The sequence below is a fragment of the Protopterus annectens genome, chromosome 1.part0 (genome assembly GCF_019279795.1).
Source record: "Protopterus annectens isolate FY-2018-M chromosome 1.part0, PAN1.0, whole genome shotgun sequence".
NCBI lineage: Eukaryota > Metazoa > Chordata > Ceratodontiformes > Protopteridae > Protopterus > Protopterus annectens.
In genome coordinates this window covers 1,271,452,130-1,271,473,867 of record NC_056725.1, presented here as the reverse complement: position 1 = coordinate 1,271,473,867, position 21,738 = coordinate 1,271,452,130, and the positions used below count along the sequence as shown (strand labels likewise).

The window sequence follows — 21,738 nt, the reverse complement described above, 5'->3', positions numbered from 1 at the left end:
GGTGATAGTTAAGTAGCTGTGGTAGCTCAAGCCATTTTAGTTCTTTTAGTGCAGCACAGTGAAGGGTTCTATTATAACTCTGAATGCATTCAAGGTATTTGAAATTGTATAAAACCAGTTTGCTCTTTGTTTATATGACTGAAAGTCCCCAGTCTGGATATACTTTATTGTATGTACATATCTGTACCTAGTAATTGACACAAACCATTTCTATTTGAATGTTTTGTGTTCAGAACTTGTAACTGATAGATAAATGCGTGAATGGTACAAAAGTTATCAAAAATATGCTCATTTTATCATTTCTGGCTCTTTTATTAACAGTACATTTAAAGCATGCATTTTCTCATCAGTGATGCCTAGTAAAATGCACTCTGCATTTTAATATCCTTTCTCATGCTGTTATCTCAAAGTCTGCCATGTTGCCTCTATTTTCCTTGCACCCTGCTGACTTTTTTTTGTGATCCTGTCACATTTCATACTTTACTGATTCAATGCATAAGTTGTTCAGCTATGACTAATTTATTCACTTTATTCATTTTAAGCAGGTCTCCTATTGGGTTCCGTGTCCATCCACATAAAATCTCTAGCAAAACTCCTACCACTCTGTCTCAAAAGACTTGTCACTAAGATTCCTGAGGATGTGCCTCTAACTTCTTGGCTGCATTTTGAAGTAAGCAAGCTGTGCCTTTCAACAATCTCTATCAGGTTAAGTTCTGCATTCCCACTGAATGGTGTTTTACTTCCCTTATTAGTAAGAGTTGACAAGCTACAATTTGATGTATTTTCTTTAGTAAGTTCCGAATCTTCAAATATTGATTCCTTTTTTCAGGTATATGAAAAGCAGTTGAAATTATGCCTTAAGGGGATAACTAGCATGGAGTTAACGCCACTTCAGAAGTATGATCACAATGTAGTAAAACACCCAGAAAACACAACACACTAAGAACACTGAAGGGTAAGAGAAGGATAAAGAACTGATTAATGTAACTTTCCTTATACTGAGTTATGCATATGTTTTCACTCAGTACACTCACTTAAATGAGGTTACAGTGACCATAATGATTGTGATGCAGGCAAAGTATAAACTGTACAGTGGTAAAGAAGCACATATTGGAAGGGGTACAAGAGTTTTGCAGTTTTATCTAAATTAAGTTCCATTTTATTGTATGGTTAACAAATCAAAATGTTTGCATTGTTTTATTTTCCTTTTAGCTCTATTTGCCTTATCTCAGCTATTTTAGTCACCCAGACAGACTTTGTAACTATAAACAGCTGTAACACTGCACTGAAAAAAAAGACTTCACAAAAAATTAAAAGCATGTATATATATAAAAATACAGAAAAAAGAGAAGAATATGAAATTTAGTGCCACAAGTAAATAGTCTGCTTTCAGTTCAGTGTAGTAAGTTATTTGAAAAGTGCATGTAAAAAGGTATTACAGAGTAAGAGACAGTGACAGAAATGTGTTAAGCAAAAGACTGGACACGAATGAAAGTTTTTTTCTGAATAATTTTGAAAAGGAAGATGCCACCAACAGAATTGGGAAACTGCTGTGGCAGATATATGCAGGAAGCAATGAATCTGGAACTTAAAAAATGATGTGACCGAAACAGCAGAACTTTAACAAAGTAACCAGAGCCTTTTTATGGGCACATCAGGAAGTAGATCAAGTTTCTCTGAAAGCAAACATTTTGGAGAAATCAAGTCTGTTTGAGGTACTGAACTAACTCCTACTCTTAGTTATGTGTGTGTATAACTGAGTAAGATAGATCTGCAAAGTACTGAACTCTTCACTCGTCAGTACTAGTTAGTCAGATGTATTGTGTTTTCTCTAGCATGTCCAGTTACTTATTAATGGCAATTTCCACTGCTTTTTGTTTCTAGTTTAAGGAAACTATTTCCTTGTTTTTATCCATACTGTGCATCCTTATCCTGAGTCTTGCCTGAATGAGGTCGACCATTTCATTTAGCAGATTTACAAACCCATGAAAGAATAAAATTAGTGTATACTATTGTACTGAATAAATGAATTGTGAGCCAGTATCTGTCAGCTAGTCATACAAAAATAACAAAATCTAATTCAATGATTTTCTCCATACTTTTATTTATTTCACTCCAGGGTCTAGTTGCTAGAGAGAGAGATAGAGAGTAGTTTTAATTTCTCACATGTTACTTGTATATTCATTTGTCTGACTGGATATAACTCTGACCCAGCTAAATTTATGTTGTATCACATAGTCCATCCTTTTCACCACCCTTTTATTTTGACATCATTGTGCATGTGCACACCTGGGTGTGGGTAATGCTGGATTTACCCACGGTTGGTGTGGTTTGGTCACGAGGGTGAAGCCCGAGTGGCCAAACAAAGACAACTGTGGGTAAATCCAGCATTACCCACACCCAGAATAGGGTTATTGCTATTATACAATGACATTATTTAAGAAAAAAAAAATTACTTTTCTTAAATAATGGCATTGTATAATACCTACTTGCTGCCCTTCCGCAGCTGTCTGCTGTACTGCGCATGCGTATGCTTACGCAGTACATCAGAGCTGTGGGCAAAAGCAATGGAGAAAGCAAGATCTCAGTTGATTTTTACAAACTGTCTCACTATGTTAAACCCATTTAACATAGCGAGACAGTTTTGAAAAAAGCAATGGAGAACGCAAGATCTCCATTGCTTCTTACAACCTGTCTCGCTATGTTAAACTCATTTAACATAGCGAGACAGGTTGTAAAAAGCAACGGAGATCTTGCGTTCTCCATTGCTGTAAAAAAAAAAAAAAAGAGTTATACTAATGGAAAAAGTCCGGGCAACCGGACCTTTTTCCATTACTATAACTCTGATTTACAACATGCACGCTGACCAATCAGCATGCACGTTTTGGAATATTAATGGGGGGGGTCATTGTATAATACACATTAATCTATACTATTATAATTTTAAACAATTTTCACTTATAACAAAGAAATGTATAAATACAAATACACTAAACATGAAGTTAAATGGCGACAGACATAGTTGTTTGCTAAATATATCAATTATTTCAGGAGATGTGGACAAGGAAAGATTTTCAGCAAAATCTTTTTCAGAATCTTTCACAACTTAACAACTACAGATCTGACAGCATAGCCAGCCTTAGGCATAGGCCAACTAGGTGGCCACCAGGGCGGTGCTCTAGCAGGGGCTTTTTCCAGTATTTATTTGTTTATTTTTTATAGTAAAGAAATGGCTTCTTTAAAATGAATGAATACAGAGACAAAATGAAGAGTAAGACAAACTGAAAAAAGCAAGAAAACATAATCTGGGTGGTGTATGTAGTCCAGGATGGGGGCACCGGGTGTTGTGGGGGGTGCTGTGCAGCCCTTTTGCCTAGGGCACCCACTGATCAAAGGCTGGCCCTATCTGACAGCACTGGTAATATGAGGCTTTCAAACATTAAAACAAATCCCATAACATAGTTTCACATGTGTCTCAGTAAATATCTGTGGTCCTGTCTAAAATCTGCAAAGGGAGTTGGGCTGGAAAGCCTCCACATATCCCCTAGGGATGTCATTTCTGTGGGAGGGACACCTTTCTGAGTCCTGTGTCCTACCCATACTTATCTTTGGACTGCCTTACCTATCCTACCTTCCACCACAGAAGGAGGGGAGATGTCACTTTCCCTCTATTTGCCATGCACATCCCCCTTATATTCTACACAATCCTAACTTCGCCAACCCTGCTTTTAGTCCCGTATAAGTGCCCACACACCTTTATCCAAATAATGTTCTCCATCTTGTTGACATATCTGAAGCCACTTGATTTTAATGTTGGTATGTGAGATATAAAGGCCCCTATTTCTGTCAGTACCTTATCCATGCAATTATGTACTCTATGCCTCATCTTTTCAACTGCTAAAATGGACCCAGCACCCTGCTAGCTTAGTTGCTGAACTATCTCAGATCAGAGTAAATGAGCTTGAGTCCAGCATTCCCATATAGAGTCTCACTAAGTCATTATTGCAAATAACAATAGTCTTAACAGCTTGAAGTATATAACACTCCCCCCAGATAAAGAAGACAACATTAGGGTGCCCCCAAAACCTCAAGTGACACACTAATTTCCCACTAAGTGTGCCCATTTTGTGCATCTTTTATTGAGTGGGGTAGCCTCACTAGGCTAGTGGCTTACATCTGGGGTGACCTGAGATGTTAGTAATACAACTGACTTTCAAACCGAAGGTTGTTACTGTGCTGCTCTACTACTATAACCTTCTTATTATGAATGTCTCACCCATGTCTTCTGGTAAACGGCTTATCCATCGACTGATATTTAAATATAAATCGACTTCCATTGGCCTAACATCTTAATAGTCTCTTGCAAAGCCCCTGTTCCATGAGCAGGTGAAGCTGCACCTATATAAAAGGAGTGCAGTGTATATTTCCATACATCCAGGCTGCACTACCCTACCATTTTACATAATACTGCCCTTTCAAGGTACTGTATTTATGGGGCACACTGTTGATAACAGAGAAACTGGCCTTGCTTATAACCCCTGTTTGCATGTTACTAAAGTAGCCAATGTGTAAAACCCACTGGTGGGCTTAACAATATGCATTGGCCATTTGCCTTTTGAACTGTTTTAGACCTGCCAACTCTCAAACATGCACCATCACCAGTAATACTGCTGTTGGCCAGCTGTAACACTATTGGTTAATCTGTGTTTTTATTTTGTTTACTAGCTCTGCCCAGCCAGATAATCCCAAAAAGAGGTCAGAAAACAAGATCTAAATAACAAAACATTGTACTCATAAGAACATACAGTAAGAAGAGACTCTCACAGAGCTTGCAGTATTCAGGACATTTGTTGTTTGGAGTTCCAAGTGTCTACTAGCCCATCCCTTTAGCATACTATGTACTTAAAAGGGTGTTGATAAGTCCTTCCACCCCCATTGCTTTATGAAAACATAATGTGGTTAAATGAACACTTCATGTCTATCAAAAAGATATATAACCTAATGCATGCTAACAATATGAGCCATACTGCATTTTACCCATGAAATATTCTAGTCTCTAGAAAGTGACATACTGTATTTTTGCAAACAACGTTTATACGCTGAGTTAACCACCAACTGCCATTCGCATCTGCCATGATTCCCAGACATGACACTGGTCCTTCTTCTGGCTTTAGGCTACTAATCATGACCACTGCAAAGAATAATATGAATCAGCTAATGAGTTATTGGAGCCTTATATGTGATGAGCTCTGATAGCCATATTCCACTGTAAACAATGCAGACTAAAATGCCTCATTAACCTTCCCATTGCCCCTTTCCCCACAGATAACCCCAAAGTTCCAAGGTTACAAACACCATGAAACTTCCATCTGTGATGTCAGTACCACTAATCTGTTTCATGTCTACAATGAACAGGTAGTATCAAGTTATTGCCCTGTAGAGTAGCCTAGAGTAGGTCGTTACAGAACTCATAAACTTCTGATCTTTCTGGTATCAAAAATAAAAGCTTAAATGGCTAAGCTGTTGGCCGATTGGCTATGCACCTTCTGGTTTATATTTTACTTGGCCTTTTGTAATTGGATTCTCAACAGTTATATAGAATAATTTCTAAAATGCCATCCAATACAGACAGGAACACATTTGTATCTGACAGACCACCTCTTTTCTGGAGCAGGCTTCCTATTCATGTGAAACAGGGCTCTTCCCTGCACTTACTCAAGAGCAACTTGGATCAGTGGATGGGAATTCTAACTTCACCCCGATCTGCCACCTATGTCCCTATCAGAAAAAAGGAAGCTTGTAAATGCTTAATTCCCAATATGCAAGCTATACCCCAATGAAATGACTGGTATCAAAATTTGTCAAATATATTTGGTAAGCATGGCTCGGATTAGTAAGGCCCTTTACAGCCATTAGCATTGTAATTATCTATACACTAATATTATTACATAACTAAGTAAAATATCAAGTGATCATAAAATGCATTTTTAACTTAGCGAGGCCCAGATAAAGATCCACTATGAGTGAGTAAGGCCACAATGATCACAATTATTGGCAAAATGTACACAAAACTGACACTCAAACACAAAAATCCTTGAAACAATGTATGTGTGTCAACGGGGTTCTTTTTCTTAGTCTCCCCTGAGACATCAGGTAACCAACCAGTGCCCAGTGCCCCATGGCTATGCTGGGTTTGCCACCTTTATCTCCTACCCCCCCCCAGACTTACTCTGATACTGATGGGGTCAGCTGTGGATCTTAAGAGCATCCTGGGATCTTATTTATCTCCCCTTCTGTCCTGGAGGGGGAATTTTTTTTTATTCATTTTTTTATTATATGCCCTACCCACTTCCCTGTCCCACCTCCCATTCAAGGACAACTTCCCTCTTTGAATCACACCTCCCTTAAGGGAGCATCATCATCAAATGCCCTCCCACCTGGGAGAGGCAGGCCAATCCCTTCCTGCCACTCCATCAGTTACCTGAGGTGATAATCGAACCTTGGTGAACTGAGCCATAGTTTTTAGGGTTTTATCCCTCTATGGCACCAGAGAATCTGTGGCTACAGAATTCTTGAGTAGAATTACAAAACTCAAAAATCTAAAAAAAAAAAATAAAAAATTCATGGGGAGGGCACAGCCTGTGCAACTATGTTTAGGGCTTCCTGCCCCACTCCCTTTTATTTTATTATTCTTGCTCCAAAGTTGTACCTTAGATAAAGAATAAGCAGTAGTACAGAAAGCAATGGTGTCACATTGTTTCTCTGAGAGACTACAGACCATTATGTTGAAACAACTGTGAAATGTGCAATTTCATTTTGGGCAACTGACTTTAAGCTCCCATCCAGGTGCACATGCTGTGTAGCACTTTGACTTCTATAGTTAATCTTGACAACTAATGTTAGTACAGCACATATCTTAACTTATTCCTAACAGAGTAGCCTGTATAGTTAAACTGCAAACTGAAGAGTCGAGAGGAAATCTAAATAATCCAAAGCTAAAACACAAAATCTGAGTAAAAGTCATGGAGAAAGAACAAAATTAAGGTTTTAACACTTTTGCCTTGTTAGTATTAGAACTTCATCAGAAACAACACAAATTCATGTGACTCTCTTTAAATGCATTTTAAAAATAATGATTCACCAGTTTATAAATGCCATTTATACTTCAAAGAAGAAAAATTAAAAGTATTTAAATATGTAAATATATATGTAAGTGCATTAAACAGGTCTACTTTATTAACTCGAACATTCAAAAGTTCGAATGCATAAAGATCGATACATATGCATCGAACTCTTAAATGTTCGAAAGCTAATGAAGGACAAAAATACACAGAAAAAAAAAAAAAAAGATGTGCCCCCCCCCACACCCCCCGCCACTTAAATATACCAACTCTGCGATTGCACTACATTGAAGTAAACAGAAATCTCCACCTATGGAGATTTCCGTTTACAGTTTTCGACGGCTCACACTTTGAATGCATATAGCTTGATCCATATGTACTCGCGGTTTTACACTTTCATGTAAATAAAGTAGACCCCATTAAACATAGCACACAAAAACGTCTGTTTAAAAATACAATCCACCATCTCAAATGTCTTGACTGTTTTAATTTCAAAATGCTTTTAATATCAGTTGTGTTATTTAAACTTGGCATTTGCCATGTATTGGGTCTTACTTGCCATGGTATATTTTCTAACACTGAATTGTGTCTCTACCTCTGTCATCCAGCATCACTTTGTCTATGGCAAAAATATTAATTTCTTAAAATTACAGCATAAAGTTGAATGCCTAAATAAAGCATAAATATTTAAGTTAAACATTACTAGATAAAGTCGAATGTCTAAATAAAACATAAATATTTAATTTATTCTTACTAGCTTACTAATGTTCATATGTATGTTTACATAATCTTCTAGTAGTTTTATCAACATAAAGTGCTTCACATGACATGCAAGTGATGATGTGCATGACCCCTGAGAATTATATTTAAATCAATAGTTGGATCCAAGATTCTTTTTAACTGAGAGGGATATAAACACTTTGTCCTTTGTTAATAAAATGCAAACCTTCAAGAACAGCAAGGAAAAATCCCAAAACAATATATAATTAATGTAGACAAAAACTGATATTCCATAGATTTTCCTATATTTCACTAGAAAATTAGATGGTGTATAAATGGAGATTAGACATCAAACATATAGCATTTCACATAATACAAAGACGCAGTTAATATTTCAGTTCTTCTTCATACATCATGGACAATTTCAGCTTACTATGGCATTGTTAATTTAATGCAGAAATAAAGGTAAACATCATGAAAACTCCCAGCTAATCATGTCATCATCTGTTTTGCTGATTTTCAGCTTTTTGTTACATCTACGCACATACATTTTTCCAAATATTAGCTGTATCACATGCTCTGGTGGGTCTATGTTATATATTCGAGCATCCAAAATGTCAAACACTATATGGTCGAGACCATATGGTCGACATTTGGAAGTTCGAATATATAATAAATAAAAGAAAGAAAAAAAAAAGAAAAACACACCTTAACAGTGCAAGCAGGGGGGCAAGCCCCCCCTGCACCCACCACACCCCCCTACTTAAATATACCAACTCTGAGACAGCACTTCAGTGCAGAAAAGGAAAATTCTCCCATTCTGCACCATACGGTGCCATTAAAAGTCAATCTTCGAACACTTGAAATGTCAGTCATATGATCTCGAACATATGACGTTCGACATTTCCAGCGTTGAAGACTTGACATAGACCTGCTCTGGATTCTCATATAATAGCACATCAAACAAGGTAAAAGCACCTGCTTAACATTTAAATGTATATTCTGTCTTCCATCTTCTTTGATTTGCCATTCTTAGCTTATTGATTCTCTTAAAAAAGGAATAAACTTTCTCACTACGTCTGCTCAGTGAAGAAAAAAACAGGACCTTCTCTGTTTCTATTTACTTTTATTTGTATTCTCAGAATCCTTATAATATATTGCTTTAATCAATTGTTTTCTAAACTCTTTTCCTATACTGCATTCAACAGTCTTGCCTCAGGCTTTTTTCTACCATCTGTCATACGTACAGAGAGAAACAATATCGTTATATCCACTTAGTCTTCTCTCCTTGATGGTTTTCTCCAGCAAATCAAATGTGTATCTTATAAAGAAGATTCAAGTACATATACTCTTAAAAGGTAATAAGCCACATGCCATTTTAACATCTCCAAGATGTACTGCATATCTTATTGAATATTTCAAGGTTTGCATTACTTGACAATCGTTTCTCATAAGGTTTTATATCACCCTTGAAATGATTTTTATTGCATTATATGAGAGTTTTACTGTTTAAAAATCTATCACCTGCTTTACTCTTAGGTCTCTACCATTTTCACAATCTATAAGCCCTTGAACTGATCTTTTTTTCTTATATTTATATGCCACTTTCAGTTTCTTATTCTTCATTTTAATAATTAGTAGGATGATTCACAGGTATCTACCCATTTCACCAGTATGAAAATGAGACTAATAACTCCCATACCTTGAAGATAAAGAAGACATACACGTTAGCATCAGTAGCTAAAGCCCTGGATTTCAGTTTCAGCCCATTATTGTATCGTACCTTAAAAGCCTTAGAGACAGTCCCTTCCAAGCTTGGAGCCCTAGTGTCCTTCAGTTTATAGATTGCATCGAACACCTCCGCTATGATTACTTTCAAGTACTCCATAAGCACTGTGCAAAAGTCATCAGCAGATTTTAGTCTTTTAATTTTTCCTGAACCTTGACTGCAGTGTTGCAGCTTGTAGTTTAGAACGCAAGTATCTAATGAGATGGAATTCATTAGGGCTATCAAATGCATACCACTGCTTGTCTTAATTAAAGGTAAACAACTTCTCACGTCTACTTTACTTAGAGCTTGTCTTGTATTGTACCATATACTCTCTTTCTCATTCTCTCTCTCCTTTTAGTTCTCTTCATCTCTCTCTCTCTCTCTCTCTCTCTCGCTGCATCTCTCTCTCTCTCTCTCTCTCTCTCTCGTCTCTCTCTCTCTTTCTCTCTGTGTCTCTCTCTCTCTCTCTGCGTCTCTCTCTTTCTCTGTTTCTCTCTACCTATCTCATGGTATTTTTTTTTATATCCTAAGTTTTTATTTACCTCTGCCTTATCTAACACTCACCCAATCCTACTTATTTTGGATATCATGAAGTCTCCCTGATGCTTTGCTCATTCTCCTCTTAAAATGTCCACATTTCCCATCAAATCAACTTTTCTTACAGATTCTGATTGATTAATCATGCAGCCTGGACTGTTAACGATGTGAAGAGGCTTTATTAGTCTCAGCCAGGTATGAGGGCACACTTTGATGAGCTTTTACATTACTGTAAGCCTTGTTAAATCCACACCTATATATTTGACTTGGAAGTTCTTTATCCAAGATCCCACTTTAGTAGCATCTAACCTAACAAAGGATTCACATTTTCATGTGCCATTATTCTGATATCTAAATTCTGTTAGAATCACAAGGGAAAAATGATCAGTTTTAACTCTTAGTTTTATACCACTGTGTCTCCAATGGACTTTATCTCCATAAAATCAAATCCAGAACAGAGTCCAATGACCTTTGCAGTCTTGTATATTCTCCATTCTTAGGTGCATCAAACCTGCCAGTTAATTAAAAAATATACCCTGTCATAAATTTTGTTAACCTCCTATAATTTTATTTAGTTACTTATTTATTGGCATTTGATTGCTGGGAGAGTCTGACTGGGTTCATAGGTTCATAGGTTCATACTAGGCTATCTGTCCTAGGGCATTTATAAGCCTAGCCAGAGTGTGTTTGGCTTTCGCCACCCATTTTAAATGAACTTTGCTATGCCCTTTTTCAAGGTTAGTATACTGTGCCTCTGTCTAACAGTGACACAGAAGTGATACCCGGGGTAAACCTACTATCTCCCATCCACTCATCAAGATTCCTCTTGAAGAGAGTCAATGAGGGACTCTGCCTAACCTGGACTGGGATTTTATTCCAGAGTGAAGGGAGCCTCTGGGTTATGAATCTGTCCCTCCAGCATGTCCTATTTATTTCAGTGCTGAGGTTCAAGTCTCTCGAGTGCGTAGCTTGATGGGATTTGGATTTTGTAAGAGCCCACTTTCAGTGGAGGCCTGGGGAGAAAAGCTCCAAAGTATAACAAAATATTTTAAGAATAATAACTTTACAGTCTTTAAAAAAATACAAAAAGCAGCTGCAGTTTAAGTAATTATATAAAATTAGATATACTTATGCATTATGTATTAAGATATGCACATAATATTCACTAAGATGACCATCTTATGATCAAACTTGCTGAACAGACCTTCGGCCATCACAAAAAAAATCATTAGTAATCTTGTCCCAAATGACAGTTCTCTCACTAAGATCACTGAAACAAGGATCCATTAACTATATTAGTGATAATGACTTTATTCAGCTTGCATAGCAACTAGGTCCATAGAATATTTAATGTTATATATTCTGTCAAGGGGTGGAAAAACATGCTTTAAGAAAAGTTTTGACCCTGTCAACCATACCCTGATATCAATATGATGGCAAGAATTACAAACAACCTGAGTGTATTCAAAGTATTTTCCCCACAGTGTTATAACCATGCCAGTGGTCTTCCCATAGTACTTTCTTTGAACCCTAACACTTGGGTATGACTGAATCCTCTCTAGGATTCTGTGAGTTCATTACGTTTTTTTTTCTAAATTTAACACAAAAAAGTATTACATAGACACCAAAACTGTGATCCTATGTTAGACGAGACATTTTTCATGTACCCCATTTTTCTGGTTTCTTGTATCCTTCTGTTAATGATCCAAGAACTCCCCATATTGAAATTTTACCAAACTCTGTAGCAGTTGCACCATGCAGTCATAACCTATCTTTTCCATGCCATAGCCACTGGTGAATAACAAGCATGAATGATATAGAAATAATTGGCTCCATCATATAAATCACGGAGACTGGAAATGTAACATGCACCTGAATGCTGCCTTGAACCTGACATCCCAGGTTAATACATTTCTTGGAATAATCACTTTTTCCCTAACATTTAAGTTGTGTTTTATTAAGTAATTCAAGAAAATGTTTTACTTATTAGGGATTCTATTAATTAACACCATTCAATTGCATGGTTGTTTTCTTTTTCCCAAATTCTTTAATTTTACTGAAATAGGTATGGCAGGTGACATTATATTGATTGCAGCTTTATTGAAAGCGGTTATGTGTGTTGTACAGTGAAATAAATGAAAGGGGGTGATTGGATAAGTTCCTCCTTTACCCTACTATTGTGTGATCTTGGAATTAATATATTTGGATATAAAGGTGTGTGGTGGTATAATCCCCCATATAGAATGTGCTCTGTGAAAACTCTTCATAACATGCCTTGCTATCCTGTGAATTGATAGTTGTGTTGAGATCCTGCTTAATAATCCATATTTACCTCATCCATGCACACAAGTGTCAAGAAGTAGTCCAAAATCCTCTTGTTTTTTTTTTTTATTTCGTTTGTTTCAGCCACATCTCACATTTTGAACTTCCTGGGTTCCACTACCTTCTCCCCAAATCAGAAAGGATAATCAATTTGTGACTTTTGTGTCCTCTTCGTTAACCTTATCAGCTGCCCCATTTTCATTATTGTCTCAGATTTATAATAATTACCTTATCTGCTATGCCCTCATAAAAACATAATAAAGTACATATTAAAAAAAATTCCCTTACATGCCCCAGTTTTATCTGAACCTTTAATTATTTCCTATTTAACTATGCAAGGTACAGAGATATACTGAACTAGCCTATTTATTAAAGAAAGAGGAATGCAGCTTGCACTAATGTAATGCACAAAAATGTACTGTTTTCCTTGAAATAAGCACAATATGATGTGTTTTGTCCTTTACCTTCTGAAAGAACATTCTAAGACGAAAGGGAGATAAGATCCATATGTGACTTATTAAAGCCACTGTCCTCCAATGTACTCCTTTAAGTGAACTCAATAAGAAAAAATAATATTTTATAATGCAAAAATGCTGCACTACATACAAAGGAATAGTGGAAAAGCTTTTTTTTCTTTTTGCTTTATACATTTGCTGACCATGTAAGTTAAATAGTCACTAAGAATGCTTTTCAGCTACAGCCTAGGCTACAACACCAAGAATAAACAAAATATATGTGGATAGTTTAGTGCAGCCAATCAACATGTTTTGGGGCAATGGGAAGAAAATGGGAAAATCCCATGGCGATTCCACAAAGACAATAGCAGTGATCAGAATTAAATACTGTACCGTGAAGATGTGAGGAAGGTCTCCTAATCACTGACCCAGTGTGCCACCCCCAAAATGTGCTCAGATAGTATTCCAGAGCCAGATGGACACAAAAATATTATGCCATATATATATGCAGGGAAAGAAAAAGTTTATTACAGTATTTGTAAAAGCTTATATATAATAATGGGTAATCAAATGAACAAGCCCCTCCCCACAGGAATATAATAACTGAGGGAGCCTGTGGGATTTCTATGCTAAGAAAAATGACAGAAAACACTGGTTCCCTTACAAGTAAGCAGAATTACATATTGTTCCTAAGGATCCCTCTATTAAAATAATAGAAATGTGTGTACAACTCTATTGAGCTTCAGACTTAGCAGGGGGACAAAAAAAGCAAACGTTCCTAAGCTACATTAAAACTGTGTAAATTTCATCTGTATAGGCCATACAACTACAGCTGGCCTTGTCCGCTTGTAGGTATTAGTAAACAACATGCTCCAAGATGACAAAAATACAACACAAATACAGAGGAAGGTGAACAAATCAGGACATTAGCACATAATTTTTTCAGGTTCTTAGTTTCCACTAATATGGATTTCCTACTATAATTACAATGTACAACATGCTTGAATAAAAAGAGCATCAGCTTGTTGCTGAGCACCACAGCAAATCAATAAAACAAATAAAAACATTAGTTTCAGCAGCTATACCAGATTCACCCTGCCTCTTAAGTCAGCGGGAAAGTATTGACTTCACATACCAAAAGAGAACATAATTGGAAAATGGCATATTTGCAGGTAGCTACCCCAAAAAGGTGACAAAAATGGACACAGTACAACAATATTCTAAGCGGTTGTTATATAGTAAATCCAAAATATAAGAGTCGCTCACCCTTTGTTACCTCTGAGCATTTCATGTTTATAAAAAGGACAAGTTTCTGATATTTTATACCAATAATGTAAAATAGTTTAGGAAATCAAGTTCATAGGTTCATAGGTTCATACGTTCATAGGTAGGTACTAGGCTATTGGCCTATGGGCCTAAGTAAGCCTAGCCAACAAGATTCCCTGACTTATGTCACCAAAGAAAGTTATTTTCCTGTGCTCCTATCGAGCAGAGGCACAGAAGTGATCCCCGGGGTGTATTTCCTATTTCCCATCTACTCATCAAGATTTTTCTTGAAGAGTGTTAATGAGGAACTATGCTTGACATAGATGGGTAGCCTGTTTCAGAGTATGGGAAGTCTGTGGGACAGGAATCTATCCCTGCAGCATGTCCTGCTTATTGTGGTGACAAGGTTTAGGTCCCTAGAGTGTGTAGCTTGGAGGGATTGGGATTTATTTAGGTTAAGTTTATTATATTCCTCCAGTGAAATTACCCAAAAGGATGACAGTAGAAAGCAAATTCATAAGCTGGCTGTCTGATTTGAAACTCAAAATCCGGCATAGCAGAGCTACTGAAAGCTGGATCTAGATGAGATGCAGATCATGGATCATGGTTAAATTGGGCCGTAGAAAGGGTAATGGATTAGCCCCCCCACAACAGCCCCCCACATAGCTCCCCCCAGCAGCCCCCCCCCGACAGCACCCAACCCAGAGCTGTTCCAGTTTCCCATTACTGTGCTATCTCTCCCCAGTTACCATAAACACTGTTCAGACCTGTCAGTCTGCGTACTATTTCCTTCTTTACTTCTACAATGATTATTAATATTTAAAACTTTTATAGCACAAACACTGATAGCGATTTGCTTAACATAACAATATTGTCTTGCAATGATAACACACTTACCATAACAGTAAGCTTTTCTGTCCTTAAAACTCACATTCATTGAAATGGCATTGAAACCCACATTCAAAGAAAATGCATCTGGCCAGCGGTGCATTAAGTTTATCTCTTTGGGCTGTTTTCAAACCACAGGTCCCTTGCACACATTTTTAGTGCCATGCATACATGCATGTGCTTTTTGATGTACCATCCTGACTGCATTAAATTTTGCTAACTGTATAGTACAACACCACTTGTTAGAGAATGCTTTAAATTTCTAGGTTTGAACTTTTCTCCAGTAAGCAATGAAACAAAACATATAAACCAATAATGACAAAACTACCCATCAAGGGTGTAGCCAGGTATACTCTATGTGCTCTAAAGAATACACTTTTCTTTGTATCACTCAGAAATATTGTATCTTTTCAGACTGTATTATGTCTACAACTGTCCAAACTAATGTCTCTACCAACAGATACATATTTGCTTATAGAGAGGATTGTTAATCTAAAACCAATATCTGTAATAGTTTTAGAGGCAACCACCGAAAATGATTGTATGCACTTATTAACTGATAGGGTAAATAACAATTTGAAAGATGTGTCCATTTTTTTAAATACCATGGGGGTTGGTGGCAGTAAAAATAGCTTTTGACTACAAAATGAAATTTTCTGGCTACAGCCCTGTTACCCATTACATAATATTTCAACCACAAAAGGAAATTCAAACTTCTGTCATTACAATCCACCAATATTAATCAATATACACAATCTCTGCAGAAGTAAAAGTCATTAGAATAATTCCACGTTAAAAATATCTATAACTAATAAAGAGGCTACTGCTGGCAAACAACTTTACATTTCAGTGTTTTGTGTACAGATTCAGTATCTGCTGCCCTTAAAGAATAAATTGGCCATGTTTTATTTAAAAAAATGCTAAGCTGGAAATATTGCATTTGGGAATGGCTGTCAAAATGACAACGCATTCAGAGTTACTAGGCATATCATCCAAAGAAGGACACATTCAGAAGTGCAACACCCCCACCCCCCTTTAAAAGCAGTGCAGTTTCAGCATTCCGTCTACGTGGTATGGAAGTAGAACCCACAGCAATCTGTTCTAAGTATGCTACATGCTGTGCTACAAACAGTGCTTTCAAGGTCTACAGCACAAACATTGATGATGGCTACTTGCTAAACTAGACAGGCACACAATGAAAACAGACTTAACATAAACAACATTAAACTTATCTTCCCTTATAACTCAACATTCCTTGAAAACACACAGAAACTCAACATTCTTTGAACATTCAGAAACTCTACATTCTTTGAAAATGTACAAAAACTCAATAGTCCTTGAAAATGCATAGAAACTCAACATTCTTTAAAAATGCAGAAACTCAACATTCTTTGAAAATGCAGAAACTCAATATTCTTTGAACATGTGCAGAAACTCAACAGCCCTTGAAAGTGTACTGATCCTCAACAGTCCTTGATGACAGTTTGGTAGCTGATGTAGAGGATTCAGCCTCTAGTCTCCTGCAGTCAATTTACAGAGTTTGAGCCCAAATAAGTCAACCAACCTGCCCCAAACACACACGCACACACACACACACACACACACACACACACACACACACACACACACACACACACACACGTAGAATTCCAGAACTTAAGTTGTCCGTGTTTGCTTGTTATCCTCCATAACACTTGAATAGATGCCTGTAAACATCCTGTGCTCTGCTCCAGTGTGCTGTGCCTGTGCCTGTGTCTGTGCATCAGACATTATCAAGGGCACATACAAACTGTGTTCTTAAAGAAGAAATGTATCACAGATGCAAAGTCCATTCCTAAAAAAAGAATTACAAATTTTGTGGCAACTCCCTGACCAGTGCCCCCCCCCCAAAAAGCTAGCAGTGGGCCCTAGGCAACTGCCTAGGTCACTTAGTGCTGGATCCAATTCTGATGAGATGGCACTGTGATAATCTGTGCTTTCAAATAAATAAAGCAGTGATAAAAGCAGAAATAAAAGTATCAACAAATGCCAAAGCTGTAAGAATAACCAGCAGAAAGACAAGTGCCTCCTAGACCAAAGGAAATGGCTTACCCAAACACTAATGAATCCTTTCTGTGGTGTAGATGGATGTAGTCCTGACTGTGACCCAGATGACTGGGGTTCAATTGCCAACACTGACAATAAAAGAGCCCCACAGGAAAGAAGTGGATTGAGGGGCATGGCCTGCTCAGCTCTCCCATGGGTGGAGGGTAAGGTGTATTTGAAAGCATCCAAAGTGGTCCAATTTCCCTGGTGGAGATGGGAAAGACCACTGCTCTGCTTGGAGACAACAACATTTGTGGGTTTCAGTGGAGTGAAGGGATATCCTCTGTGGACATTCCGTTACATGTCCATTTCCCTCAGTTTGCTAGTTGTGTATGAGGTTAGGACTGAGGAGAAAATTGAACAAATGAAAAAATTCAAACCATCCTGAAGGCTACTTGAATGACCCCCCTCAGTTAGATCTTGTCCAGTGAAGGGAACAAATGGATTGATAGAGCAAGACATGGTCTAGTGATCAGCAGGTAACAAGGACAAAAATTTGTAAAAAATCTCATGTAACAACCGTACTTATCATGATGTTTATATAATAAATTTGAATATCACGTCATGCTTATACATATCACTTTTCTTTTAACTATCATTAGCTACTAAAACTTAGACTTACTCACTGACTATGTCAAAGAAAAAATATGTCCTGCACATATTTGGAATACCAGACCTGCAATGGGAGAAAATGAAACAAAAGGAAGGCTATTTTCCTGATACACCAATGACTTGTTTGTTTGCCCACCTTCTGAAATATGCTTGATATTGTCTGCTATTTCATACACAAGTTGTGGCATAATTCTTCTTCTCTTTCTGTGTTCTAATGTTCAGAGTTTCCAACTGTTGCTGCTGTTAATAATTTTTCAAATGCTCAGGGAATACAGATATATGGAAAATAAAGTTGTGCTGAATGTGTTCAGCTAATTTTTAGCAGTAGCTTAAAGTGCTCAATTTTACAACCCAGACAATCCAAGTTCAAAGAGCAGCTCAATTTCTGCAGGAGGGCAGGTTAGGAATGAGTGGCCAATGCCAGCTCACCTATCATATGGGGGCAAGTAGAGTTTCTGGTTGGTTGCTTGTCTTCAGCAAGCGAGGGCATGCAGGTACTAAAATGCAGCAGATACTGAGAATCCAGGGCTTGATGTCACCAAGATGTAATAGTAGCCCTCACTCAGGATGTAGGAGGGAAGGCACACATGCAAGGGGAGGCATTGTAGACCATTGGGGTGACATGAGTGCCCATATTAGCCAGCAGAGGTAAATGCCAAATTAGAAATGCTGCCATAGCTTGTACGTCTTCTGTGGTTGCCTTTAAGACAGTCTGCTCTGGTCAGCTCTTGCCCTCATGATAGGAGCTTTCCATGCCCTAGGGAGCAAATCAGTTTAGGGAAAATAACAGTGGGCTGATAGTGGCAGGAATGGGGGGAGGGCACACAGGAAAAAATCCTTAAAACTTATTTTCTGGTGACGTGGGGCATATGCTGTCCCTTACAACTGTTTTTTACTTTATGGATATTACACTAATAAACTCTTTACTGCATCCCTGTTCAAGATCTAATTCCCTAACTGCATTGTCATTTCATCAGTAACAGCAATAGTAAACCTCAGTTCCTTTCTACCTTAGGATAAAGGAATACTTTATGAATCTCGATTAGTGGCATATCTCCTAATTGTCTACTTACATGCTAGAAAATTGTTTCACTTTTGTAGTAATGTGTCATTCAATACACAGTTGCAGAAATCAGTAAAGGTAACTATGTTTAATGCCGATGCCTCTCTCTCACACTTAACATCTCAGAGTTTGTTAGCATTAAAGTGATCTTCTTTCACGGTACACAAAGTGCATCAAGTTGTAACTCCTGAGTGATAGTTACACCTCAGATATTTGTCGGCAACATTTTAGCCAATGTACACATTTTTCTCCTTTGTTTGCTGTTTTTACTACTTTGTTCACTTAAAACTTGATTTTTGCATGCTACTGTTAGCATCTCAAAATCAATATTTAAATGTACAAGCAAGACATCTGCTGCAGTGTCAGAACTGCCTTCCATGAGAAATGTATTTTAATTGAAACACCATGTAAATAATAATCCCTGTTCCAAGGATAAATGATTTGCAGGACAATCCTCAAAAAGTTCAGAGTATGCACATGTGATCTTTGAGCACTTCTAGCTCCAGCCTTAATATACCATGTCCAACAATGTGTTGCCTCAAAGCAGAGTTCACCCCAGAGGCCAGTGAAAGTAATTATAGAAAATAATGCAGCTCATCATGTTTGCCCCATCAACCTGTAATTCCTTACAGCAAGAATTTAGTATCTGCTTTCTGGTTATTCCATTTTATAAATCATGTTACAGAACTGGTTCAGATTTATAGCATTTTCATCAAGACGTGGTCTTCCCTGATGACTCACATGACAATATGATACACAGAAACAAAAACATGCTGCAGTGCAATTCATTAGTGCTTTTAATGCCCTTCAGCAGCAATCCGTTTATAGGTTACTTATTGATGTATATACTGTGCTTTGAAACATAATGAAGTGTTTCTATGCTACCTACATCTCTGGCAAACAGCAGAACTGTACACGGAAAACATTTTATGTGATATAAAATAACAGGCTACAAAGAATTTTAACACATATATCAAGACATCCCATGCCCAAGAATATTTATACGTAAACTGTTCACACTTTGGCATCGGCACAGTTACAGATACATATACATCCATCTTTGTTGAACACAAACTCTTTCAGCTTGACCTAGCAGAGAAAACAGTCAAACTAACTGCATAAATCTTACCACTGCACTGTGACTGGCTTTTTTTGCGCAAGCTAATGGAACGCTAGGTGCACTATACCCAAAAAACAATTGCTAACACCTTGCATGAGTAAGCAACAAACACAAAGTCTAAAAGCTGCAGTCACTGGAAGAGTTTGATACAGCAGTATATCTTTTCTTTTGTTCTGGCTGTCGACCAGGAATTCCATTCAAAACTTTTCAGAAGGAAAATGGTCCAATGGTCACAAAAGTTAAGTGAATATACCAGTATTTTAAATATTTATTTTTATATTCTCAATATCAATTACATGAAAAGGTTAATGAATGTGACTAAAAAATACTTTTTATGTACATGCAATGCATACTTATAATCAAGTTTATTAATTATACCTTTATAAATCAGTCTAACATTGTAATCTTAGATCAGCATTCAGAACTTTGTTAATGTTGCTGAATATATTTAACTCAGATTTGCCTATACACCATTGTCATACTGTATACACAGACACCCCATCTCCCACGGGATTTATAAGGGAGCAGCAATAAGCACATAACCACGTAAAAACTAGTCTGTTTTATTTAAACAAAAAATGTCAAATGTAAACCATCTAGAAGAATGCCAGGTGACTTACCTAAAACAAGTGGTCAGCTGCCCATTCGGTTTCATACAGGGATATTCAGAGGTCGCTACTTTGTTTTCTGAACAAACATGCCTGTAAGAAAAAAAAAAAAAAAAGATGTTCAACAGCTTTGCAAAAGAATGTGATTTTTCTCAGTAACTGAAATGTTAGATGAAGGCTACAGATACATAATTTACCACATGAGATTAATAATCTGATAAACATCTTTTATACTCAGATGTGAATGTTAATTATGATTTTGTTTCTGACTTCAGGGTAAAAGTGGCATTTTGCACATTTGCCAGTTGCAGAAGTGCAACAGGTACAATACGGCCATACAGATAGGAACACCATGTTGCTATCTTGATACATAGTCCACGTTTATAATGACATTAGTAAAAATGTTATATGAAATAGTTGATGAAGGCATACTTGGTAATTCTTAGGACCAGAATCTGCAGAAATCCACCCTTACCTGTTCTCTTTTGTTTCAATCTGATCTTCTCTGTAGGTCCAGGTAAATGTTGAAGACACTAGTAATGCCAAAAGAAATGTGAACTTGACCCAGTGCTTGAAGACTGCTGCTTTGTGCCCCCCTCGATACATTTGCACTTTGCAAAATGGACAGTTAACAACTTCTCAGCACAGAGCACCAGAAACAGTTCTTAGCAACAATAACAATAGTAATTCCAGCAAGACTACAGTCGTGATGCAGAGTGTTGGAAAGAAAGAGAGAAGTTCCTGTTTTAATCACAGGGGGTCTAAGGAGCAGTAGGCTGGGAAGGGAGGGATGGAATCCTGAGCCAGACAATGACAGAAAGACCAAGAGACAGTCCTGGCTCTTATCAGTATAGAATTACTACCAGCCAGGGAAAGCAATGATTCTCATCTCTGATCCGTAGCAGGCAGGGCTAGCAAATAAATAAATAAACAAAGCATGCTGTCTCAATTTTCTATGGAATGCAGAGATGCACACTTTGGTATAAATTCACTCTATTTAAATTGCAGAGCTACAGTATGAAACTTTTCTTCTCCAAATTCTGAACAGATCAGAAATGCCAAAGGGCTTGCACAGAGGATGCTTTACGGCATGTTTACGTTGGGACTCCTGCAGAACTTATCTAAAAAGGATTACCATTGCAAGTGCATATCTTTTGCAAGGTAAATTTG

General features: G+C 37.3%; 1 protein-coding gene across 1 annotated transcript in view; it reads right to left on the bottom strand.

Annotated features, from left to right (window-relative positions):
- CCBE1 (collagen and calcium binding EGF domains 1) overlaps positions 1 to 21,271 on the bottom strand; it is a 1,498,511-nt gene extending 1,477,240 nt beyond the window's left edge. Inside the window, exons 1-2 of the mRNA XM_044070315.1 lie at positions 21,044 to 21,271; positions 20,581 to 20,661 (exon numbers count right to left, since the gene is read on the bottom strand). Coding sequence (XP_043926250.1) covers positions 20,581 to 20,661; positions 21,044 to 21,174 — 212 coding nt within the window. The 5' untranslated portion in view covers positions 21,175 to 21,271. The remainder of the gene's footprint in view (positions 1 to 20,580; positions 20,662 to 21,043) is intronic.
- Positions 21,272 to 21,738: the final 467 nt, after the last annotated feature.